At 41.2% G+C, this 27,473-nt stretch overlaps 1 protein-coding gene across 1 annotated transcript in view; it reads right to left on the reverse strand.

Annotated features, from left to right (window-relative positions):
* Nucleotides 1–27,473, reverse strand: part of CA10 (carbonic anhydrase 10) — a 432,920-nt gene that overhangs the window by 83,424 nt on the left and 322,023 nt on the right. The window contains exon 4 of the mRNA XM_004591011.3: nucleotides 12,105–12,290. Coding sequence (XP_004591068.1) covers nucleotides 12,105–12,290 — 186 coding nt within the window. The remainder of the gene's footprint in view (nucleotides 1–12,104; nucleotides 12,291–27,473) is intronic.

The following is a 27,473-nucleotide window of genomic DNA, read 5'->3' on the forward strand; positions in this document are numbered from 1 at the left end:
GGGGGGAACCCAGACCCTACATCATTGTACCATAAAATTAAAAACAAGGATCTTAGGCTTAGTCAGGAATAAACCTCATGGCTTACTATGCTCTCAATGACGGAGACCTCTCAATACCATCCCACTGGCAACATCCACAGCTTGGAAGGGACACATTTAATAAGATACTGGACTCTATGCATGGCACATGCTTACATTGTAAGAAGCATGACTGGGTTTGAACTGTAATACTGCAACAAGGTGGAGGAATCCATCATGGGGGGAGGGTACGGGGAGGGGTTGGGGACACCTCAGAGCCTTCAAAACGATGTCATAAAATGAAATGCAATGAAAAGAAAAGAAGTCAATATCGGGTGAAGGGAGAGCTCAGCCAAGGGAAGGATACTTCTGTAAAGGAGGAGGGGCTTCTTCTTTTAAGCAGCCCTACTGCAGGAAGCATTGACACCAGGAAGAAAATGCCAACCAGAAATGGGTCTTGGACATTCGACATAATGGTTAAGACATCACTAGGGACACCTGCATGCTATATCACAGTGCCTGGATTCATGCTCGGCCCTGCTGCTGATGGTGGCTTCTTGCTAATGTGCACCATGGAAGAGAAGTGATGGCTCCAATATTTGGGGCCCTGCAACCCACGGGGGATCTTGGCTTAGTCTTGGCTCAGTCCCAGTTGTATAATAGGCATTTGGGGAAAGAACCAGCAGATGAAAGGAAAAGGAGAAAAAAGGGTATTAGAGCAAAGGTTTTTGGAATCAATCTCCAATGACTGATGTCATTTTAAGAATTTAAGCTGGATTGCTGTTAGATGTGGATAGAAGGTGACAGTGTTGACCCTGCAAGATGGAGTCTGAGCAAACATGCTATTGCTGATAGAAGCTACCATTTGTTAAACACGCATTGTGTGCCCAGGTCCTGTTCTGAGCATTTTGCAAATCTTTGTATCTTGGTCACTGTGACATGTTTGCATCCATCTAGTTTAGGGTGATAGTACTCTTACTCTGCCAGTGATGATAGTTGTCTGCATTAATCTGTGAAAATTCAGGAAACTGTACTCCATAGGGAGAATGTTTATTTTACTCTATGCTAACCTAAATCATAAGGTTAAAAAAGCCAACGTTACACACTATTGGAATCCACTGATGGAACGGTGAGAGAAGTAAAACTATCATGATAGAAGATAAGCAGTTGTTAGGGGTTAGGGGTAGGGGATGGAATTGCAGAAGGACACAAGGGGAATTCTGGGGAGGTGGACGTTTTCTGGACGATTGTGGTGCTGGTGACATGACTACATATTTATGAAATGCACTATATTGTACAGTTATCAATGCTGAGTATTTTTGTATGTAAACTAAACTATAAAGCCAGCAGGGACCTATCCTATAAAAATGGGGCATCACTAGTTGTGTCATCTTGTTAACGGAGAAAGTGAGGCAAGCCAAGATAAAGCCAGGATTCAAAGGTAAGAATAACTGTCACTCTTCACCTCTGTAATGAACAGCTGAAGATGTAAGTAGGTCGCAGGGCCTGGGAGCACATGAGCTCTTAGCAAGACAGATGAACAGGTAGGAAACGTTCAACCCAAAAGAAAACCTCATAGAAATAGCAGCTATTTTGCAGTGGCCACTGGGTCTGCACACTGTTAGTGTCAGGACGCAATGTCTTGCTTTGAAAAACCAGTTCAGGGCACTAAGTCTTGACGCAGTTATCTCTGGTCCTGGAGCCTGTCTCCTTTGCCTGGCCAGGAATGTGATTTAACACCTCCTGGCTGAGCTCATTTTGCCAAATAGCTCCTGCAGGATTCATTTTCAAGACAGATTCTGGAAATTTCTAACTCAGCAAATAGATTCGAAGCAAGAAAATATATTCACCTAAGCCACATCTGAGATTAAGGAATATGGTTTCTCATGTTTTGAAGATGGAAATAGATGTGTTTACGTACACATTTACAGTTATACAATACCTTGCTTATTTTTCACAGAAGAGAGAGAGGGAGTGGGTGCAAGAGTGAGAGAGAGAAGAAAATCACTACGCATCTTTATGCAGCTTTGCAGGTGCTGTCCTTCCAGTAGGGAAAAGGGAAGCCATGGTCTCAGCAGGTAGAGGATGATGATGTGTCCTATTTCTCATCACTATCATGCTGCTGGAAGAAATTGGCTCCTGTCTTATTTTATAGCCTGAGAAAATACAGACGGTTTTTTTGAGGCAGCATGAGAGGAACTTGGAGATCACTTTAGGAAACAAAATAGGGCACCCATGATTAAAGAGCATGGTCTTAACCATGACCAGAGGCAGAGGCAGAGCCAGAGAGGCGTGTGGACAGGTTTAAAGTCACTCAGTGCTAAGCTTGAGGTAGAGCTTTGGTTTCAGACTCCAGCTCATCCCCATACCCATCATGTGACTAAAGGCAGGTTCTTTAACCTCTCACAGTTCTTTTCCTTGTATGTACAATGGTGACCTGAGTGTTGGCTCACAAGTTTATGATGAAGACTGGATGTGATAAGATAAGGCCTTGACACAATGCCTGGGACAGAGTACGTGTTCAGTAAGTTACAGCTGATGGTAGAAGTTCTACTACTTCACGGTGATTATATTAACATATCCTCAAGGGATTGGGACTGGATGACTTCTAAGGTTTAGGCTGGGTAATAACTGACTTAATAACTTGCTTAAAAAAAAACTCTAGCAAGTCAGAATTTTTCTTTGCACAATTACATACAGAACCAGCTATAATAGTCTGATACAATTTTGAAAGCCTCAAAAAGGTAAAATGATTTATCCATTTTCCCTTAACCAGGATCACACAGCTAGTAAGTAAAAGAGCAGTACATTGAGAAGTCAAGTGTTCTAAGCTGAATTTTTTCCCTCTGTTGATACAAGTGTCTGAGTCTTAGCCCAGTGCCATTTCCCCCTAGCATGTGTGTCTCAGCTTCCCCACAGATCACTAGCACAGGCCAAGGCAACCACTGAGTGCTTCTGGAGAGAGCCTTTAACACACAGCCCCAATGAATAATTATGAGAGTAATCCTAGTGCTGCCCTTTAACTGCTGAGATGGGCATGGATTTATAGAGGCTGGCTTTGGCTGGTATTTAGGAACAGGTAATTATCTTCAGTTAGGATATTCTAGGCTGCTTGAGCTAAATATTTAGTGCCGAGAATTCTGCCCTTTCCAACCAATTCTGAACATGAGCAGGCCATGGCATCTGAGTGACATAATTCATTTGGGGGCAACCATAAATATGAGACTTCCACCAGAAATGCTGCAAAAAAATTAATGAAACATGAAATCAAGTAAATGGAATTGAATATAGTAATTAGTTCACATTTTAATCCTCAGGTCTGTTTATTCTCTGTCAACCGGCAAGCAATTAAACCGGCACCATTGAGATGATTAGCTTTGTTTCAGCAAAAGTTTATCAATACATCAGAGCAAATGAACAGTTTTTTTTAATTGTATAGCAGCACACCCATGGAACAACTAGACACCTAATGATTTAATTTTGCAATATTATTATCTAGATTGCATACACTTAATATTACTGGAGCTGTTTTGGAGGGTTATTGGGAAGCATTCACACTGCATGAACACACTGATTATCTTCTTAGGATTGGAATTCATTCATTCAACTTGCCTTTTCATCCTGAGACCAAGAAAGGAATGCTAAGGCATTAATTATCCTTTCCATTTTAGTCGCCCAAGATTTAATCCACCCATTTCTTATACTCAAACACCACTATGACTTGCTCTCATACTTGCAGGTTTTTTGTCTAAGTAGTGATTTGGTGACTTCTAGATCCATTCCCTCATGGACATTCATCATTTCCTCGGTTTGCTAGCAACTCTGCTGATGTCTCTTCCTTTTTGAGGCTGACTCTATAAATGCTCTTGTGATGACATGAAATCTACTCACACACACACAGGAAAATTGATTCTTGGACTGGCCTGGCTTCACTAAACACTTAAACCAGATGACCTCAGAGGACCTTTCAAATCCTTGGATTTGATAAAATTTCAAATTGTATTTGCAAAATTTAAAATCCCAATAGGACCCTTGGGCTCTGATCCTACTTCTTTGCTAAATCTCAGTAAGCTTGAGCAGATCTGTTGCCCTGCTTAGCATTCAGGTTCATTTCCACAATTATACTAAGTGCATTTGAAGAAATTATCTCCAAATGTTATATAAATTACATTGGAAGGAAGCTTTGGGTAGATGTTGCTCTTTCCAAGTCCAGGTCTATATTTTGAAGTAGGAGAATAATCTCTCATAGAAGCTCCAGAATTTTCCATGAGCTTTCAGCAGTGGTCAGAGTAACAGGGAGTAGAATACTATTACTCAATACCCTTTATTGCAACTGAGTCTAGCCCTGTGAGCTTGGAAAGTAGTGAGAAGAAGCCCAGCTGGGTCATGGAAACCACCTCGCTAAATATAGCATCACTGGTTAACTAAGAGATGGGGATCTCATTCAGTACCTGTAAGTGGTAACAGAGAAGGCCTTCACGGTGACAGGTCTGAGGCCGAAGCCTATCAGCTTCCTGTTAATGCCTGTCATTAGATGAAACATGGAATGGAAGGAAGATCAGAGTTCAGCATAGGGAAGATGGTGGCTGTCCATGCCATTCTGGCAGGACCAGGGTGGAGTTGTGATACAGGTTAGGATGGAGTCAATGGGATGGCATGTTGACATCAACAGATTTTCTTTGCCTTATTTTCTTTCTGAGGCTGTCCTATTGTGTCTAGCAAAACTCACAATTCAGGAAGCTGTTGATTTGCCTTTTTCTGGAGGTAATTATAAACATATCCACAGGGAAGATTTCTTGTCTTTAGAGCAGAGTTATCATCTACTTGCTGGGATTATTAACACACCGCGCCCTACCATCACCTGGACTTCTTCCTTATATCTTTTTGCTTCTTTAAGGTCAGTCCTAACTCTGGGGACTGGCTTCTGGAGCCCGGAACTTTGGCTTCTGCCATCATCAGCGAAGATAAGCTCCCTAGTCTGATGTTGGAAGGTAGGGATTCCAGGGTTGAAATGAGGAATTTAAATGATGTTTTTCAGAATACTACGTCACAATTATGTTGTTGTTCCTGCCAAGTACTTTGGAGAATTCACTTACTTGGAATTTGTGAATAATATAACATGGAAATTCTGGAACTCCTAAGAATATTGACATTACATTGATTATATTTGCAACCATGAACATATAATTTAATTCCTGATATACTGGGCATAATTTAGATATTTTAAAAGTGATGGCTTTTTAAATTATCTTCATTTGCTTATTCAATAATTTTGTTCATCAGTATTTACCCACCACATATTATGCACAAGGGGAGCATTGAAAAGCACAGCCTACTCTGTGAACGTAGGGAGTTAACAAGCTGATCGGGAAGACAGGATTCTCTACCGAATCACAGGCAGGCCTGTAATTCTTTACCAGTCTTTGAACTCCCCCCACTGGACTACAGCCAGAGAAGGAAAATAATCATTACTCTGAAGTTTATGGATTAACCTTGGCACAAATTCTATTGTGAATCAGAAATCCGGGTTAAGCTCAACCTTGGACTTGCATTGTCTGGAGGATCTTAGCCTTAGTTCCCACAGACAAGAGGGCAGTAACACAAAGAGAACACTCCCTGAGCCAGTGTGTATTGATTAAATGGGAGGATGTACCTCAGTGTGCTTTGGATTTGCTGCAGTCACCCTGCCGCCGGTTCCTCCAGATGCCCCATGTGATTGGCAGAGGCCCTGGACCTGCTCACTGTCTTCATGTCTCATGCTCTTTGCTTGAATGGCTGTTCATGCTGCTCCCCTCCTGTGTGTGTCCAGCTCTCCTATCGGAAGCCATGTTAGGCACCACTCTCCTGCCTCCGCCTGGAATGTCTGACATAGCCTCCCTTGGAAGTCCCTTGGCAACTCCACAAATGTTGTTCTTTCAGTGAGGTCCGTGCTGACTATCTTACTTAAACTTGTTCCAACCAGCAAGTCTTCCTCCTCCATCCCTCCTTACTCTGCTGTTTCTGCCCTCGTAGCATTCATTATATTCTCACTTACTTTACAAATCTACTCATTTGTTATGTTTCTCTATCTACCCACACTAGAGCTCTTGCAGTCTACAAGTTTTCATCTTGTTAGCTGTAGGATATGATAGGTGACCCATCAATATTTGAGAACTGGAAATTGGATGAAAGTACTTTGGAGAGCCTGGAAACAGTGTCCGGGTGTTGGTGAGAGAATTCTGCAGTCATGCATGAGCATGACTGAGCAAGTTCTGGACTGTGCTGCATAGCAATTAGTTCAAGTGTGTGCTTTGTCCATTTAGTGAGTCTGAAGTCCCCCCAGGGTACCACTTGCTTGTGCAATCCTTTTCTGTCCTCTGCCCACATTCAGGATAGTGCTAAGTAGGGGGCCTCAGAAATACATTTTGAATTTCTCAAAGCATACTCTTCCCAGAGACATCTGAGAACACCAGATTGGTTAATGGAAGCTGTGAACTAAACCACCTCATTTCCAGTTTGTGAGGGAATATGATGCTCTTGGGACCTTTAATAAAGCATTCTGTCTTCAATTTAAAGGGGGTTGTGCATTTCTGTAGAGTCCATGAATGAACAGCATCTTAAGAGTTCAGGGAAAAAATCCTCTCAAGTCTTGGTTTCTGGGACAGTAGTAGTTGATTGAGTGACTGAATAACTCATCCCATAAAAATCACGTAAGCATGTATTAGGTGCAAAGATGAACAGCTCTTGTCCTTAAGAGGTCTACCAAGATCATTTATTCCTTCACTCAGTAAACATTCATTGACTGCCCACATATGCCAGATAGTGTGCAAGATGCTAGGAACACTGCACTGATCAAGATAAAACTCCCATCGGTAAAGAAGTATGGTTCTGACAGAAGCAAGAATAAACAGTTGCAAACTCCACAGTGATGGGTAACATAATTCATGGCAATCAGGCCAGGGAGGAAATATTTTGACCTTGACAGGCCACATATAGCTTCTGTTCTTCCTCTTCCCCCTCCTCATCTCCTTTTTTTTTTTTTTTTGCTAGAATCTTTCAAAAAGCTAACCCGTTCTCAGCGCTTGGACTGGAGTTGGCCCTTTGTGTATGGTGCACACATTCCTGTAATGAGTGCATTACAGGATTTCCTGGCAGTCAGAAGGAGATAGCACCTTACTGACTAAAAGGAGGACAGGAGGACTGGGGAGCTCTAACAAGGGGATTGAAGTGGATGTGGGGTGGGGGGCTGGAGCTGGCATTCACTGTAGAGGAAGCAGCTTGACCACAGCACACAAGTAGCACTTCTGTATGTGTAGCCCACATACCTGTTAATCTTCCCATTCCCTCTCAATCTCCAATTATGCCAATGTAGGATCTCTACAAGGAGATCCTAGCCAAGTCGCCCTGTGCTAATTAGGTCAACTGATACCTTTCCCCAGACCCAACAGTTTGGTGCCAATGGGCCCCTGGTTCTGCCTTAGTTAAAACTTCTCAGCACTTATCATGCCCTAGCACATTTCAGGACAACTTGGTGTTAATTGCTTATTCCTACAAATTTGTGTTGTTTTAGTGAAACCAGTCTCAAGGATGCAAGTAATTGGTTTCTTGAAGAGGACAAGGCTGGCATTTTCTGAGGCGTAGTCTCAGTTCTTGGTTCTGGGATAACTGTTTTTTCTTCTTTTGGTTCAGAACCCCCTCCAAAATCGGAAAACAAATACCTACATGTTGTCTATGACTTCAATTCCCACCTTTTAATGAAACAATCTAGTCTATGTTACCATAGCAACAACTATATAGCTGTGGACTTTCCCCTCCCTCAAATGCATTTTGAGCAGGATCAGGGACCCCAGAGGCTGAGATCTAGAAAGGTCAACATGTTTCTACTTCACCTTCAGAGGGAGAAGCAAGTAGGTCAGTCTGCACAGCTGCTCAGCCTTCTCTCCTCAATATTATGTTCAGGGCTATCTCACAGTTCCCTTCTGGAATAGACCTCAAATATAACCCACATTATATTGTATTATCAATACAAACATCCTTCAATAGACTTTCTGTTTCTTTGGCCAGAAGCTGGAGTCTGGCTCGTGCCTGGCTCAGAGAAGCACAGCAGCTGTGTAAAAAGTGGATAAAATCAATAAGAGGCTCTGGCTACTGGTATCCTGTGCAGGACGAGGTGTAACTCTTCTTGCACCTCTTTGAAGAGTTTAAGAAAGGATGTCAAAGCAGTCCATTCTTTTCCAAAGCAGATAGATTCTAATGCAGCCCCACTAATGCAACTAATCCACTAGCATGACTCTTTTCAAATATTACCCTTTGCCAGGATAATGTATTTGTTTCTTTTTTAAACACCCTACTTTATACTGGATATTAATCTAAGCACTTAAACATGATTAGCAAGCTAAGGGTCTTACTTATTAAAAACAATTAATTTTCCCTTCTTGAAAAAAACCAAGACACTTGAATCCCTGAATATGCTCATTTATCAACTACCCCCAACAAGGCATCCAGGAGTTGTCCATGTAGGACGTGAATACTTTTTTTTTTAATAAAAACACAGTTGCTGATTGTGTCGTACATTCACACAGCTTTATAAAACAAAGAAAATTATTACCATCAATTACAATAACTGCACTAGACAAGACTGCAATTAATCTACAGCTCTTCAGATAACGACTGTTGCACTGTGCCAACAAAAATGCCTGGCATTAATTGACTTATCACAATCAGCAATGATAGATGGGGCAGATGGCAACATGATTACTCACTGTCAACAAACTAAACACATGCTTTGTTGCTAGAAAGAAGCGTGTATTTGGGTCCTTTCAAAGGATGATCAAAAGTAGAGACCAAAGGTGGCTTTGGAAGTAGCACAGGAGAAAAATAGCAAGTTAAGCCTACAGGAGGATTCAGTCAGTTTTACTGAGGCTAACCCTCAGTAGACTCTAGCTGGAGAAAAGCTCCATTAGGAAATCATGGCTTGATAACATTTCAGGGTCAGAAGTTGCATGCAATTAAATAGGTCACTTGAGTTACTTTTGTGGATGTTACCAAATTCTGTTCAGTGCTTAATAATTCCAAATGTGAGAATTCACTGCAAGTCATTTTATAGATGGAGAACGCCATTGCTAAGCATGTAGTTGACTGAACTCTATCTTCCTTTAGTTTCCATCCATTGGTGCTAGGTCTCTTCCATCACACTTCATAGGAGATACTGAACTCTTCTTGTTCACTAGAACCCTTTGAATATCCCTGATGCCAACTACCTGTCCAACTGCCTCCTCTATGACATTATTTTAGAGCTTCCAAAATTCGAGGCTCTTTCTTTGATGCTCATACCAGTTTGTCTCATGTGGGTAGGAATGTGGTACAAATAATGAAGTTTAGGGCAATGGTAGTTATGCTGAATTTAATGATCAAGTCTGCCTTGGAGTGGTGTGTCTGTGTGTATGTATGCCCACACACACACACGAGAAAGAAATCCAGTTCTCCAATCTAGTGATTATTGTTTGAATGACTGCAACAGCTAGGTTGGGCTCAGCCTAAACCAGGAGCTAGGAACTCACTCCAGGTCTGCCGGGAGATGCTAAGAACCCAGTTCTTTGAGCTATCACTGTTGCCTGCAGGATAAACTCAAGTCAGGAACCAAAGAGTTAAACCCAAATGCCACTGATTTGGGACTGGAGCATCTTAAACATTAGGCTGAGTACATGCCTCACTGCCCCAACTCCCATTTCTTTTTTAAACTCAGCATGGTTTGGTTAATAAAGCTATCATTGTTTAGGAAAATGGGATAACCTAGGCAATCTTGACCTGAAACTTTTTAGTGGTTGCTGACCAACTGGGCTAGTATTACGAAAACATGTAACTTGATGACACTCCCTGATCCTGATTCAGTTAGTTTTAGTAAGGATTGAGAAGTCAGATTTTGACAGTACTCCCCAGTTAATTCTGGTTTACAAATCTTTTTAAAATAATTTCTTCACTGAGGACACTTAATCATGTATTATCAAGAGAGATCTCTGTGAACATCATTCCTGGCTGTCATGGGAACTTCTGAAATGCAGACTCGGAGCACCTAACACCTGTAGCCTGTGATGGGTCTAGGAAATCATGAAGAAATCAAATTAGCATATACTTTTCTTAGAGATTTTAGAAAAACTTACGTACTTGATAAATAAGGTTTGTTTACAGGTTATTACATATGTAAGAAATAAGTGACACTAAAAAATAATGTAGAGATTTTAGCTCAGCAGCAATCTTTGTTTTTTCACTTACTTATTTCACAGTATTTTTTTTACCATGAGGCAGTTTGTAACAGTGACTTGAATATGAGAGTTCAGTGAGGAAGAAAACTGAAACTAACAGGAAACAAATGTGCTTACATAATCACATATTCTTAAATTAATCTATATTATTAAAAGGAAAAGTTTAATTTGGATATTCTTTAATTCACATGGTCTCTAGTTACTCTCACATTGTGAGTTTCTGCCCTGCTTTCATTACATTCTCTACTTTGGAGTCTGTAATTCCTAGGAGCTTCCCATTACAATGCCTGTGGCAGGTATCCCTAATCAATTTTAGCATTTTTCTTCCCTCCAGATGCAAGAGGGAGACTCACACCCCTGCTCAACCTCATTGTTTATGCAGCCATTACTAATAGATCATAGAGAAGTTGCTTCAGAAATCTACACACAGCTCCTCCAACACTTGGTTCCTTGACATGCCTTGGGGCCTCTGCTCACACTATCCCTTATTTCTTGCTTTTTCTTCTTCTTCTATTTTTTTTTTTAATCTATCAGCCATTGGGTACTTCCAGTGCTCCTTACATTTGGGAATCCCACTTACTTTTTAAAATAACTGTGAGGGCTTTTTAAACTGTCACTTGCAAGGATGAAGTAATACCCCAAGATGGCATAGTTGGTATGTCTCATAGCTGGAGCTGTGAGTTCAGATCTTTTGACTCCAAAGCTGATGCTCTTAAAGTTGTTCTTCATTGCCTCTCTTCAGAGTACAGTTCAAAGGGTACCTGCTCTGTGAATCTTCTCCTAACTCCTTCAAGGAGAGCCTGTCGCTTCTTTGGCTTTCCCAGTGCCCTTGTATCTCCCTGTTATAGTGTGACATGATACCTTAATGATTTGAATACTGAACTGTTGAGCTCTTGTGTAGTGGAAGTACTTTTGTTACAAATGCCTCAATCCCTGTGAGTAAAAGGAGTGCCTAGAAAGGCTTGTAGTTAATACACTTTAAATACACATTAAAGTTTGGCTGGTGGACTCATTAAGGCTGTGAGTCCGCTTCTCAGTGCATCGCCTCACCACGTTAACAACAATGTTAGGCTTCAGAATGACCTTGATTTAAAAAACATATAAAAAACACCCTATCGGAGACATCCTTCCGTAATGTAAAAGCCTTCCTGCCATCAGTTAATGAGGACTTCTGTGTGGAAAATTAGTTATAGGGTATTTAGCCTGCAAGGACCCTCATCTCTGGTAGATAACCACCCTCAAGTGAAATGGAGGCAAAAGAAGCCAAATTATCCCCTGCTTGTCAAGTGTAACCTCACAGATGCTTAACTGTAGTTAAACATTTAGACTTGCTGTTGCAGTCTGAGTTCTGTCTGGGTGGTTAGCGGCCTGTAGTGACACAATAAATGGTGGTACACAAACAATGACAATTCCATCTGGCAAAAACTCAGGCAAATAATTTGGTTGTCTGAGCTTCATTTGCCACTATGTCATGGTTTTCAACAAGACCCATTCTACCAGAAGGGAGAGCTACTCTACGTTGCCCAAGAGAAGCTGATGACCAAGGAAGGAAGGAATGAAAAGACACATGAAGATGAAGGACTGGAACTTAAAAAAGCTCTGAAAACATCCTAAGGAATGAGTGTTGAGAGAGCTGCCCCAATCCTAGAAGGAGATAGCTAGTTGTACAGTTGCCTTCCCTGGAAAATGCTGGATTGGCATTATAAGTTTAATCTGCAAAAGACAGAGGGATAAAGGCACAGACATCCTCATTCCTTAGATTCACTGTTATCATAGCTTGGGTATGAACAGGTACCAAGTCTTCTATGTTGTCACTTAGCTTTAGTACTTGAGAGACCCACATACCTCTCCAGAGAAGGCCTGTCCATTGAGGAGGTGCTCTGATCCTTGGCTGTCCTCACTTCCAAAATGTAACCGGATCTCCTCCAGCCGGTGGCTGTATGTCATGGGCCCTCCTGAAATGTTGACCAAGTGCTCTTTGTCCAGGCGAAGGGACACATGCCTTCCAGTGTTGTACATGGTCCCGCTGACCTGCAAGACAATGGACAATAGTTCAGTCAAACCTTTACTTCCACTAACCTGGCATGGTGTTTAGACCAGTGCTTTTTGCTTTTTTTTGTTTATGAGAAACTATTAGGCTAAATCCACATGTGAAGTAGGTAATGGTAACTTCTTCCATGTAGGAGCTCAGAGGGCCTTGCTTGTCTAGTTCACCCCTATGGTGCTGTCTATGTGTTGGAAAGCACATTACTCCTTAAGAATTGAAGGTAGGGACTCAAAGAAGATCTTCCACTAGTTGTGGCTGAAATTCTGTGACTTCACAATTAGCTCATTCGACTTATTTTCAGTATTTGGAAATGCTGAAAAAGTTTAAATTCTCAGGTGTAGTAAGTTGCTGAAAGTGATTATTAGGGATGAGAAGCTGAGAAGGCCAAATGAGAGACAAGGAAACAGAATGGACAACTAGAAGCAAAGTTTACTGGGAGACTGAAAGCCTTTCACTCACAGCTCAGGCTGCTAGCACAGTGAGCCCTGCCTAGGTCCCTTTCCCACTGCTGACGTCAGACTTTGCACAGAGAACTCTGATCCTTCGTCACAGGCTCACCTCAGTGCTGCAGAGATTTCCACAGGCTGTCCATTTCAGATGCTCCTTTTAGCCTACCGTAGCCCCTCCAAATGTGAACCTGACTGGGGTTCCTTTTCCTTCTAGATTCAAGACCACACGTTCTCAACTAAGAAACTATTTCTGTACTCTCCTGGCATGATTTGGCTTTGGGAGAGGGTCTGGAGCTTAAGGGACAATTAGAGCAAGTCTAGATGGGATGCTTCTGTGAATCTGAACTATCAACAGTCTGGACAGAAACTCTGCAGAGTTTTTGTTGAGTGTTTGAAATTCTAAGTCACTTGAGATGCAGAGAGTCAACCTGTGAGGTAAAGGAAAGATCAGGAAATAGAGCTAGAAACAAAGATAAAGATGGATAGAGAGATGGCTACTTGAGTTTCAGACAGCTTTGCATCTTCTGGGGCCTGAGCTGTACATTCTCAGACCCTTCTCAACTTGCCAACACATTTTTTTCTTCACCTTTCAGCTATCTATTCCTTGAAGTCAAATGATCCCTGCTAGACTCTTCAACCCTGCTCTCCAAGGTCACAGAAATGCCTATGCAATGAGATGATGGAACTTCTCTTCATGTCTGAATTCACAACTTTCTTTGCAGAATCAGATGGACAAAACAAGAGTGACTGGCTAGGAACAGGAAGGAATAATCTGGAGTCTGGTAATAGGGCTTCACAAGAGTACTATGGAACTGTTCACTTAAAAATGGTACAGACGGTCAATCTTATAATTGTCTTATCACAATAAAAATTGAAGAAAAACTCCATGAGGTAAAGTTGTGAGAAGAACAGTAAGATATGATGTTTGTCCTTATATACAAGAGTGAAATATTTTCTTTTTCTTCCTTCCCTTCCTTTTAGAATATTGCAATGGTACCTGGCCAATGTAGAAGATTTCTTCATTTATCTTCCTTCCCTACAACTTTCCTGCATGATAGAGTTTGGTGAATCAAGTGCTTGCTAAGTGTTATAATGAAGAACTTTAACTGACTAATGCATTAATATGATTCACTTGCTTCTCCTTTCAGATTTTAAGGCAATAGTTGTGGGCAGCATCCAATATTACTTCAAAAGCCATGAAGAAAACACAAAAGTAAAAGAATCAGGAATAAACTAGGAGAATTGGGAATAAATCCTTGTTCCTTTGAGCTGCACTGCCCTCCCCACTCCCCAGCCCGACTCTACTTCCAGACCCCTTCTGTGTGCACAGTTAATCTCCAGCCATTCTCTCATCTAGGGAGTCAGCTACCCAGAAAATATCCAGTGCCTCTGATTACATGCTGGGAGCTGGGTATATTACAGTGAGAGAACAGGCTCAATCTCTGACTTACTGAAACTCACAATCAATTCTGTGGAGACCCAAATAGGGCCAGGAAGTTAATGGGGGGGGGGTCTTAACTTTTACCATTTGTCTATGTGTACTTACAATTAGATGTAGCACCCCCGTCCCCACCCTTTCCCTAGACACTGAAATAACATTAATTTATATTAATCATAAAAAGCTGTGTAGCCTGGGTATGGTTTGTTGCACTTTAATTTAAAAATAAAGGCTTGACAATGTTATGTATGATATCTAAATCTAACAGTACATCTGCACTATAGTAATTAACATTGCAGCAGTGTCATTTTATCTGTAATGCTAATTACTGTATTTCCAATGAATTACTTTGATGCACAGCATGCTGGAAAAAGTTGTGTCGTGCAGGCCAGAAGCAGAGCTGAATGAGGAAGTTGAAGCTGTAGGTGACAGGTTGCCTCTGGCTGCCCCATGGTTCTACATTTTGTTTCAACTTAATTCACTGCAAACTGAGATGAGGGAAGTGTGTGACGCTCACGTTGTCAATGAGGGAAAGAAGGAGGGTCTGGTGAAGATTCAGTAACTTCTTCAGAATTACACAGTGGTCAGGAGGTAAACCCAGATCTGCTAAGACCAATGGCCTTGATGTGAGCAAATTCAACTATCTTAGTATAGTTCAGATGAAAAAGGTGTTGAGGATTTTCATTTGTTCTCCATTCTGCAGGGGCAAGTGTTAGCTCCAAAGGCATCGAGTTTCTTTTCTAGAAGCAGAAAGGTATTAAGCTGCTGAAGTGTATTCCAGGAAAATGAACAGAGAAACTTAAAGGTGAGAGAAGACTCTTGGTTGCCCTGCCTGCAAGTATTTATTGTGGATTGAGACAGACTTAAACTACAGGTATTATGGGAAGCAGGTCATAGGCTCCCCAGAGATATGCTTGTTCAGGCTCTGTGTTAGCCAGCATTATCTCAATAACCATGTTATTGAGTCTATGTGAAAAGCAGTCTGTGTGAAAGCAGCTGGTTCTTTAAACCAAATGATCGCCTCCATGTATTCCTTTTGTAAAGTTCAATGTTGTCTTATAGTAAACAGCTTTTCAGTGACTCTCAGTGTTCCAGAGCCTCATGATAATGGGCCCATCTTCTTTTCTGCTCTGAACAACTGTATTAGGGAGACATAAAGCTAGCTGGTATATACTTTTTGAGATTTATTTTATTGTTTTTATTGCAAAGTCAGATATACAGAGAGGAGGAGAGAGAGAGAGAGAGAGAGGAAGATCCTCTGTCCTCTAACTCACTCCCCAAGTGGCTGTAATGGTTGGAGCTGAGCTGAGCTTATCTGAAGCCAGGAGCCTGGAGCCTCCTTCGGATTCCTCACACAGATGCAGGGTCCCAAGGCCATCCTTGACTGCTTTCCCAAGCCACAAGCATGGAGCTGGATGGGAAGTGGGGCTGCCGGGATTAGAACCAGTGGCCATATGAGATTGCAATGTGTGTAAGGTGAGGACTCTAGCCACAAGGCTACCACACTGGGCCTCTGGCTGGTATATTTTTAAGGTAAAGGGAATTTGCATACTTTGAAAGCTAGCCATGGTTCTGTACACATAACACATGGCATCTTGGTTTGGTGTCAGATGAAGTGCTAACCTCTTAACCTGTACTTTCTCCATTAATCCTCATATGATGTTCCTCACCAAGCTAAGCCCTACATGGAGTGGAGACTGTCCACAGGAGAGACCAGGAGCCTTCTGTGGAGCTTTCCTGCTCTGACATAAACAACATGTGCTTTTAATGACGGGAAATTGTTAGAAAACTCAACAATGCAATAGTACTCTGCCTTCTTCAAGAGGCTCCTTGATAGTGTAGGAACCCCTCAGCAGTTGGGAACTTAGGATGCTTGGGTTTATGTATTGTATTAGGGTTCTCCAGTGACACAAAAATCAACATGGTAGTGTTAGCTCCAATACACACGTATACAAGAAAAAGATTGGTTTTAAGAAATTGGCTTGTATGATCATATAGATGCTGACAAAGTTAAAAATATGCAGGATCAGAACAAGAGAAAAACCCTAATGAACCTTAATGAAGTTCCCAATCTGGCTGGAGTTCCAGGAGGGAGCCCATGTTGCGCCTCAGAGACTGTGGAGTTTCCCTTCGTCCAGGGTTGCCCACTGTGTTTGTTCCATTTAGGAACAACTGCTTGTTCAACTGCTTGCGTGAAGCCCATCAATAGGATCCAGGGCCATCTGCTCAACATTCTACTAATTTATTTATCTCATCCCAAAATACTCACAGCAAAACATCCAGAATAATGCTTAGCCAAATATTTGAGCACCATGGCCCAGCCAAGATAATACATAAAACTATTTACCTCCAAATCCATTTCCTTTCTTTATTTCATGCTTCTAAATAATGCTTAATGAAACACTTTTGCTAATAGTACATGTAATAGGGTGATATATGTAATATGTTTGTACATACATATAATATACATCCACATTATATATACATATATAAATAATGCATGTATCCACATGGAGGTATTACCTATTTTACACTTCCTTTACATAATTTAAAATTCCATTTAAACTATTCTTCAATCCTCTGTCATGTTGAATGACAGTCAGTTCGAAATGTACGTTTGAACAATAGAGCACTTGTAAACAGATAATTAAAATTTTCTTGTCAAAGGCATTGTGTATAACAAGGTGGATTTACCCTTGAGTATCCATGGGACCCCAGACGTAAATTCCTTCTAATATGGGATCTTGGATGTTATCTGATTTCATATTTCCAGATAGAAAATGAAAAGTATGAAACATCTTTTCATCAAAGACACAATCCACAAAATAAACACGTTGAAGATCTTTTGGGTTAATGGAGATAGTACTTGTAGAGGTGATGTTTATTGCAGGAAGCTAAACTCGGGTACCCCTTGCCTTCAGATATTTGAAAATCCAATAGTTATTTGCTTGATGTGATACAAAGCTTATGTGAGATTTTCATTAGAGTTCCTCTCAAGGCAACCTAATGTAAGCTTCCTCTAATATACTAAAGAAGTAATTTTCCACAGCTTAAATGTGAACATAACTCCATACATGGAGGAGCTGAATGGAAATAGAATTTCAGTACGGTAGAAGGAAGGTATGATTATCTGCCAGCATAGGAGCTGCCTGCATCCTTAATGTAGTTGGTTGAGGAATGGGGATAGGACTTCTACAAAGGTAGAAGATTTAAGTACCAGTCAGGTGCTGTGCCACTTTTCAGATTAAGAACCAAGTACTTTGAGGCCAAGGACTCCTCACAAAGATATAAAGGAATAGGAGAGGGGACATGAACTCAAGTCTTTATGATCCAGATCTCACAGACCTTCCAGTGACTCAGGGAGTAGATACAAAACCACTGTGAAAGGGCTCGGCAGTGTGGCCTAGTGGCTAAGGTCCTCGCCTTAATCCCACATGGCCACTGGTTCTAATCCCGGCGGCTCCACTTCCTCTCTGTCTCTCCTCCTCTCAGTATATCTGACTTTGTAATAAAAATAGAATAAATCTTTAAAAAAAAAAACCACTGTGAAGAATTTCACAGCATTTTTCAGTGACCTGTGTATTCAAACCTTTAACAATGGTCTTTTTATTTATAGTCATGTATCACTAATGATAAAGGCAACTTCCAAAAAACATCGTTAGGTGATTATTATCATTGTGCAAACCTCATAAAGTTACACTGACTTAGAAGGAAGAGGACAATCTGAACATAATTTCTTGTTGACGTCAAGAGATATGGGAAACTTGAGATGTATGAGGCTAACACATGGCACGGCACGGTATTGTAAAGCACATTTCGTAGAAAGGTAGAGAGTATGGATTCTAAGACAGTGATTCAAAGTGTAGTAAATAGATTAACCAGTTGTAGTCATTTATCATCAAGTAACAAGTACTATGTGTAATTTTTGATGCTCTATTTTTATGTGATTGGCGGTCAGTAGGCTTATTTAACCACAATCGCCATATTTGTGAGGGAGCTGTTGCACTATGAAGTTACAAAACCTGTGATATCATAAAATTAGAGGATGTTTCTGCTCCATGTAATATTAGGGTCACTGCATTGTCTATGTGGTCTCTTGTGGGCCAAAATGTGACTGTGCAGCACATGGTCATTTATTCTTCTATAATGAGTCAACACATAACGCTGTTCACTGGTAACAGGAATGCTGGCTTTCTTGCCTTTAGGGCATGGTGTCATTCAGCAGATTGCTCTTTTGTGTAACTATAAAAACATTTAACTGTCCACACACTGGCAAGGCCATGTGCCACAACATGCAGCGGTGACTGTGACCATGGTATATTCATTTCATCCTCACAGTGTCTTCATTAAGAAATCATTATTATATTCTAGAGTGAGGAAATGGGACTCACCGTGGTCAAATGATATTCCTGTTTGATCCTATATCCTACAATTCTCAAAACAGAAGTCAGAAGTTGGTATAAAGGGACCAGCATTGTGGCACAGCAGGTTAAGCTACCCCTGGCATCCTGTATCAGAGGTCTGGCTCAAGTCCCGTCAGCTTTGTTACTGACCCAGATCCCTGTTCATGAGCCTGGGCAGTGGAAGGGCAGCAGCAACAGATGATTCAAGTACCTGAGCTCCTGCAACCCACTTGAGAGACCTAGATGGTTCCTTGCCAGGTTCCTTGCCTTGGCCTGGCTCAGATTTGGCTATTGCTGCCATGTAGAAAGTAAGTGGAAGGGCACTCCTCTCATTCTCTGCCTTCCAGAAAAACACATCTTTAGAAACAAACATTGTCAGAAAGAGTGTTGATGAAACCATGTAATTTATAGTTTCTGGAGTTAGTGATAAATTCCTACTTAAAATCTGGTATCTACCTGGTTAGAGATCATTTGACCATTTTCCATGTGTGTCTGGACCCAGACAAGCAGGGGACAGTCCAGTCTCAGAGACTGATATCTGCCTTTTTTTTTTTTTTCGTGCTGGTTTATCAACTGGGTGACTGAGCCTGTAATTTGTAAGGCTTCTCAGCGCCAAGGGGGGTTAGTGAAGAAGGTCTGGCAGTTATGTTATGAACTTTGTGTCTCTTATTTGCAACTCGGTTAGGAATGCTGAGTGTGTGATAGGTCTTCTTTGCCATGTAATTAGTGAACCTAAGAGAGTTAAAGACACTGCTTTGTTGGATTTCCTGCCGAGTCGCTCCAGATGCCAAGGGGCTGATTTGTAAAGACTGAATATAAAAAAAGCCTGTAGGCTGCTTGCTTACAAAAGCACTCTGGGAGCATCATGCAAAGAAGAAAAACCTAGCAACATGTCAGAAACAAATCATTAATTTCACTGCAGCATCGTATTATACAAACAAATTGGCAAATTTAGGGTCATGGATTGGAAAAAAAAAACCCAAGGGATGTCAGATTTAACCAAGCCCAGCCTCTCATTCCATAAACCAGGAAACTGATACAAGAGTTGGAGCTACTTGTCCAATGGTGTGGTAGTCTGTTGCAGACCCAAGACCAGAAATCAACACACAGTCCTTTGTGTAACATACCTTCCTGTTTTTTTTTTGTTTTTCCTTTCAGTTATTTTATGCTAGGGAACCTAACAACATTGGCTCAAAAATACTGCGTGTGTACATGAGTACCATAATGCAAAAGGAAAAATTCAACCACTCATGCGTGTAGATAGCGCTCTTGTCTCAGTGTTTGTATAGATGTTTCAAGTGTTATAGGGCACATCACCTTGTTGATTAGAAAAGGAAGGGATTATATCTTGAGAAGAGAGAATGGCAGTAAAGGATGTGAAGATTTAGGAAGAAGCATTTTTGTAATGACGATTTGAAGAAAGCAGAAGAGAGGCATTTGGAGCTCATGGGTTGAGGGGGTTAGAAGGAAGTGATGGAGATGTGGGAAAGGAAGAAAAAGGGACTAGACAGGTGTGATCTACTCTGAGTTACTATTGATGAGGCTGGGGAAAAGACTTGATGTACTTCCAAGATCTCACCCACCATTATTCATCCTGCAGGGAGGATAGTTTCCTTCCTTAAAGATGCTAAATTTACTCTTTCACCTTGTCATTCAACTGAGTTAGGTTGTTTTTTTCTTTTCTTTTTTTTTTAAAGATCCATTTTATTTTTATTGGAAAGTCAGATATACAGAGAGGAGGAGAGTCAGAGTGGAAGATCTTCCATCTACTGATTCACTCCCTAAGTGGCCGCAATGGCTGGAGCTGAGCTGCTCTGAAGCCAGGAGCCTTTTCTGGGTCTCCCATATGGGTGCAGGGTCCCAAGGCTTTGGGCTGTCCTCTACTGCTTTCCCAGGCCACAAGCAGAGAGCTGGATGGGAAGTACAGTAGCTGGGACATGGACTGGCACTCATATGGGATCCTGGAGTGTGCAAGTTGAGGACTTTAGCCACTAGGCTACTATGCCGGGCTTGTTGCTTTTACTTAGTGAAAAGACTGATTTGATATCTATACAAAGGACATGAATTCATTCTATCAAAGAGCTATATGCCCCACCATATTTATAGCAGCACCATTCACACTAGTCCCATTGTAGAATCAACAAAGGTGTCTATCTTCAGACAAATGGATAAAGAAAATATATAGCATTCAGCGAAAATACTATTCAACCATAAAAAAGAATGGGTTCCTATCATTTGCAGCAAAATGAACAAGAGGACATCATGTTAAGTGAAATAAGTCAGGCACCAAAAATAAATACAATTTTCTCTCATATGTACAAGCTACAAAAATGATCTATATGAACAGAGAATGATGATTATTGGAGGCTTGGAGGATTGGGAGTTTGGATAATAAGTATTAAACCAGAGTTAGATTTAAAAAAAGACCTCCTGTGTTATACAGCATATAGAGACACTATTATTCACAATAACCTAGTGGATAGTACATGAACAAGTACAAGAAAGAAGTCCCAATCCTCCAATAAGAAAGGAGAAATTTTGATAATCTCGGTTTGGTTGCTACTGATTTCATATGTGTGTTGAAATGTCACACTGTAGCCTATGCATATGTAAAATTATTATTAATAAAAAAGTTGAAGCATTTTGGAATCAATACTGTAATGATCACATGTCCTGTATACTATTAGATCAATAAATCATTAACTTATTATTTAAGAGTTTGAACTTGGGAGAACCAAGATTGCGGCATAGAGTACAGACAAGTTTGATAAGGCAGAGAATCTTTAGGCAGGGAGAAGTACAATAAGCAGATTACAGGGGAAAAGAGTTTGAACTTGTTTATGACAATAGTGACCTCAAATAATGGATCTTTCTTTGCAAATTTTCCAGGAATGCTATGCATTTTCCTGCACTGCAGTAAAACATCTCTCAGATTTGCTTACTACTGGTAGAGGTGTCAAGAAAACAGAGAACAGGTGTACAAGAGGTTTCCTGGTCCAGCAAGGTGTGGGCTAAAGGAAGAGAATGTATTACACCTTCCAGCTCTCTCAAGGGGACTGTGACTGGTGGCCAGCATAGTCTGAGCATGTTCTTGCCACATGTAGTTGTTGGCATTAAAGCTCCGGGAACCTCAGAGAGCGTCTGGAATGAGTTTTTCCATTCTAGTTCTGGTATATGGGTTTCCGGGTGAGTCCCATGCACTGCTTTCATATCGAGACAGTGCTGCCAACCAATGGTTTTTAATTCAATATTGTGATTTTAATAATTTAATACTAAAGATTAAATTTAGTATTTTGTCTTCTGTGTCTGCTTAGATGTCTTATGAACATTTAAAATTTCAACATAAGACTCGTAGGGCAGGTGGGAACGTTCCATCTTCCTAATGAGACAAGTGACACAAGAGGGGCAATGTGACTTGCTCAGTGTCACTTAGCTGAAGGTTAAAAAAGTTTAAACATAGACAGAAAAAACTCTCAAGAAGCAGCCCAAGTCTATAGGAACAGGATTCAGTCTTTGTTTCTCCTAACCTGGACTAGAATTCAGCCTTACACCTTAGCCCACTGACACTTGGAGAGCCAGCTGACTTCACATCCAGTGTCTCATTGTTGATTGTCTGGAATCGGGATCCAAATTTTGACTCCCCTGTGAGTGGTTGGAGTCATGTGCCAATCAGAAAGGGCAGCGGGAATCCAGGTTGTATGAGCCCACTGTGGACTATCTGTTCCTCTATCCATTCCAGGGGCTGGCAGCCTGTCTCAGTCATCCAGACAATTGGGCCCCCTTATCTGCAGTTTGGCTTTCTCTGGTTTTCCTTACAGTCCACTCTGCTGTGAACACATCACACGAGAAATTCCAGAAAGAGCAACTGCTGTGTTGTACTGTGCCATCTGAGTAGGGTGATGTAATCACATGCTGTCCTGCTCTGTTCTGCTCAGGTCTTGGGCATGAAACACCCCTTCACCTAGCATGTCCATGCTGCATATGCTGGTAGCCTAGTGGTAATTCAGTATTCATATGAGTAATCAGTCACAATGCTGTGTCCAAGTGGCCAAAGCATCGGAGTAGCGATGCAAAGGAGGGTGCAGGGCATGGACTATGGAAGGGCAGATGCCATGTGGCAGTGTTACGGGGCATGTGGGAGAACACACATTCAGGGGGTTGAGCACTATTCATGGTTTTGGGACCGACTTAGGGCCTTGGAATGGAATCCTCATGGAAAAGAGGGACCTATTGTTTATAAAGCAGGCTGAGTCCCTTCCTTTTTAGTGTGTATATATTTAAAATGTATTTTAATACATTAAATTTATTTATTTAATCTGTTATGTTTTATCTCACATAAAATATAAATACTATAATTTATAAAACATATACTTAATACATGTTTATATGTCCCATGTGTAAGATGTGAAATATAAAGTAGTTCTTTCACTGAGGGAGTTATATTCCCACATCCCCAGCAATGACCTGAACGCACAGATAGTACCAAGCCCCATAATGCTACCTTTTGTTCTCTATACAAGCATAAGATAAAGTTTAATTTCTGAAATAGGCATAGTAAGAGATTATTAGTAGCAAAAGGGAGGTATAACAATATATTCTAATAAAATTTTGAACAATATATTATTAAGAAAGGTTTTTTGAAACAATAATGTAAATGTGATTGCATTTACCTTTCGTTATTCTTGCTGTATGCCCAGCATCTTGAGCATGCTTGGTTTCTACTTGTGGAATAAAAATGGGCAAAATTTTGCTCTGTGCCTCATCTGGGGGCCTGGCCCAAGCCCTACCCCCACAATTCCACTATGTTCCACTTCTAGGCTTCCCTGGATGGTCATTTAAACCAAGTCTGACAGATTTTCAGTGCTGGGATGGGGCACAGTAATATAGAGCAATTTTCTTTATCCTTTCCTCGTTTTCCCTGTAAACCTCAAGGAACTTCTTTGACAATTATGAAGACAGAGCACTAAAGCACTTTCTAAATATACATAGGGGGCTATGCATTGATTCATCTTCAGGCCACCGCTTTCCCCTAAACTATGAAAATTCAAGGTTAGCCTGCTTTAATTAACACAGTAAAACTTGCCATAGAAAGGTTATTTCTAGCTTAATGTCATTTAATTCAATCTCTGATTCACAGAGCTGTAGGCAACTAACTCCCAATTCCAGCTATTTCATCTTTAAAGAGGAAAATCCCTTCAAAGGGGAAGCTGAGCACCCCAGTGGCACACAGGTGGAATCAGACTGAACAGCTTACTGTCTCAGTGCAGGGGTAGTGCTGTGCCATGAAGAGGTGTTAGAATCCTTGACACAGCAAATTGAGAGTGGGGGTAATTAGATAGAAGCCCCTGCTTATTCATCACTTCATGGTATACATGTTAATTATGTAACATTTATCTTCCACGGTGTCCTTGTCCCTATGGTTTCATGGTCACCAAGAGCTACCCAGCTCTTCCAAGTATTTAGATGCTCTCAGAGGTTATTGGGTCACATAAATAAGCTAGAAAGGACAGCTTGGTGACAACAGCAGGTGACAGAGACCTTGGGGGGTTAGGGAGCATGATCTCCCCTTCTTTGGAGGTGTCTGGAGTACAGGAAGCTAAGAGATACCTCCTGGGTAGGGCAAAGGGAGACCTACTTTCCGTGTTGTTCTGATTTTAAAATGAAATAGTTTTTAGAATGAAATGAGATATTCTGTAGACAATTACATCTGATGGTAAAACCGGGACTTGGTTTAATGATTCTGATAGACACAGAAGATAAACCATAGTTGCAATTTCAAATGTTCTAGTATCCACATTAAAAAAAAAACCCTCAAAATAAATATTTTCACTTAACCTAATATAACTGAAATATTACTTCTACCTGTAATTGATAGAGATTTTTCATGGAATAGTTCACTGTTAGATATCTTATTAGTATTCTACAATCAAAATAATCCAGCTGGTCAATTGGATTGACCATGTTTGAAGGGATCAACAGCCATGTGTGATTGTGGCCTCCATATTGGACAGTGCAGCGAGGTCTGTCCTTGTTTCTGATCTGTTCTCCCTCAATCAGTTATTCCATGGAGTGGACCAACTGGGAAGCTGCTGAGGATACAATAATTCAAGGAACATTAGACACATGTGGACAAAATTAGGAATGCAGTGCCTGAAGCTTAGAGTTATTCCCATCCTACACCTTGGCCTTGTTGTCATCTAACTCTCTGTTTATAATTTTCATTTTTATATTCATATCGTACATTTTACAGGGTAGGCAAATATGGGAGAAGCCAAATGACGATACCTGGCTTCACAGTATGAGTCTACTCATGTTGAAATCTAACAATGTATGGCCTATTACTATTGTCTAGGAAAATAATGGATCCTACTACCCAAATCATGGCCCTCTCGATATTCCTCTGGGGAATTCAGATTGGCTAAATCTAAAAATAATTAAATAAATAAAAAAGATCAAGCACATAAAACTGGGAGAGAGGTGTATTTGTTGGGGGCTTTTGGAAGAATTCAACCCTATTATTTTCCAGATTACACAGCCCCCGTTCCCACTAGAAGGTCAGTCACTTGTTTTATACTCATCAGAGTTCTTCATCTTGTCAGTTGGTGATTATTTACGTGGTAGTTCACAGTTTGGTCAAGTTTTCATGAACTTCACATTTCTCAGAGGCTGTGCAAGTATAATGAACATTTCCTGTGCCCTGGTAGCAAGGCTTAGAGTCCTGGCCTGATAAACAAATATCACCTATAATCAAAATCCAAACAGGATTCTACTCTGGTGCACTTGCTCTTAGGTTTATCAGTGATACCATTTACTCCTGCAGTCCCTAACAAGCGAGGTGTGATCATGGAAAAGAGACACTGATTTCTAGAAACAGCAGGCATCCTCTCTAGAAGCAACCATGAAGGAAATTGCATGTCTGAAAGGAGGTCACATCTAGATATACCACTACTACTAATTTGACAGCCTTACTACCATCTGCTGAACTGTCTACCACTGTGCATGCATTAGCAATTTGATCCTTACCACTGCCCCAGGAAGCAGATATTTTTATTATCACCCTTTGATGAAGAGACTGAGTCTCAGCAAGGGTAAATGGGTCCTAGAGCTCTAGATGTCAGAAATAATATATGTGAGGAGCCCATGTGGACTGCACACTGAGCTGCTATATTGGTTCTATGGAGAAGGGGTGACTTCTTTTCAGGGACTCAGGGGTGTGTCTCAGAGGACTGGGCATTTGAAATGGGTCTTGGAGAATGAGTAACATGTAGGCATCCAGAAGTACTAACAATACATAATGGCATTGATGAAGACCTGGGAATGTGAAAGCAACCAAAGTGTGCAAAAGGAATGGCAGTAGCAGTCAGTACATGGTGCCTGGAGTAACTGGAACATGAGCAGCTGAAGGTAGGAGAGGTTTGCACAGGTTATCTGTGATAGGAGCTGTGAGGCTGCTGTTCCCAAAGCCAGGAGGCCAGCAGTGACCTGTGGGTTACAAACACAGAAAAGCTGGCTCTAAGGGGTTAAGTAATTTGCCTCAGTCACATACTGGCAAGAAAGCAGTGTAGGTCTGAATGTAAATTTAGCCAAGCCTTCCCTCTATAATGAGAAATAAATCACATTAGAAAAGAATACTTTTCCCATGACAATTTCCTACAGCTCTCTCTGCCCTATGACACTGATCCTTCAAAAAATTCTACATTTCTATAACTGAACAAACCCCATCTTGTGCATCCTCTGTAAGTCCCACCCTTGTCAACCCTCTTCTCTGATTTTCTAAGTCTTTGGCTAATAAGAATATGATCTGAGAAATCAATCAAGAAAAGCGCAATGATGACAGAAGGTTGCTGACAATTGTACCTTAGGGGTGAGAAGACACATCCTGCATTGACCACTATTGCAAAATCACATGGTTCCCTTTTATGCAATAGGTGTTCGTGTCATGGATTCAAAGCAATGGTTCCTTGAGCTCATTGGCCTCTTTACCATAGAACCATGCCTGTGAGACAAGGTTTTGATGTGCACACTGTGGTGGTGAGGATTTGTCATTACTCTCCAGTGAGTGTAAAGTTCACTCCCTGGGTATCCTGTGTGGGACGGCAAAGGGTGCCTTTCAATCTCCTCCATGAAAAAAGTATTGGGTGACTCTGAAGTTATTTGTACAATTGGTCTGGCCAATAGCAGGGGAGCATGTTTACCAGATAAATTGGAGCCAATTAAAGGCAATGCGGTGCTCCAATTTTCTGTAAGCAAATGTTAATCATAAGCCCAGAGGGTCAGTAAGAAATCACCCAGTTCATTTTCTCATGCTGTCCCTCCCATCCACTTCTGGCCCATTGAAAACCTCTCCATGTTCTACTCCAGAGCTGATTTCAAGGTGCCTCTGTTATCATCAGGCAGCATAAAATACACACAGCACAAGCTTCCCTTATTGGATCCTTCGTTCGTTCTACAGTTGCACACAAACTGACACACACACCTACACTCAGCCACACACTCACATTCAGACACATGCAAACTCACATCATCTACTCTTCCCCTCCACTTCCGACATAGAATAATCGTACAATTTTAAACATTCTACTTCCTGAAAACTTCTCAGCCACCGCTTTTTATCCCTCTCTCCTCTCCGCTCTTCCCCCAGGTACAGCCTGATTTCAGCCCGTATTTCCACAGATCCCAGATGCCACAGATGGTGAAACACACCGTGGTTTCATGTCCCAGAGTGAAAAGAAAAAAATATGACAAATAAAATGATGGCATGTCATCATTCATAAGAAGCATCCCAAGAAGATATAAAAACATGCGTCTTGAACGTTGGCAACACAGCCGCATCTCCACAAAGCGGTTCTAACTGCACGCGCCCTCGTTCCTTGTCTG

Source organism: Ochotona princeps, chromosome 17 (genome assembly GCF_030435755.1).
Source record: "Ochotona princeps isolate mOchPri1 chromosome 17, mOchPri1.hap1, whole genome shotgun sequence".
NCBI lineage: Eukaryota > Metazoa > Chordata > Mammalia > Lagomorpha > Ochotonidae > Ochotona > Ochotona princeps.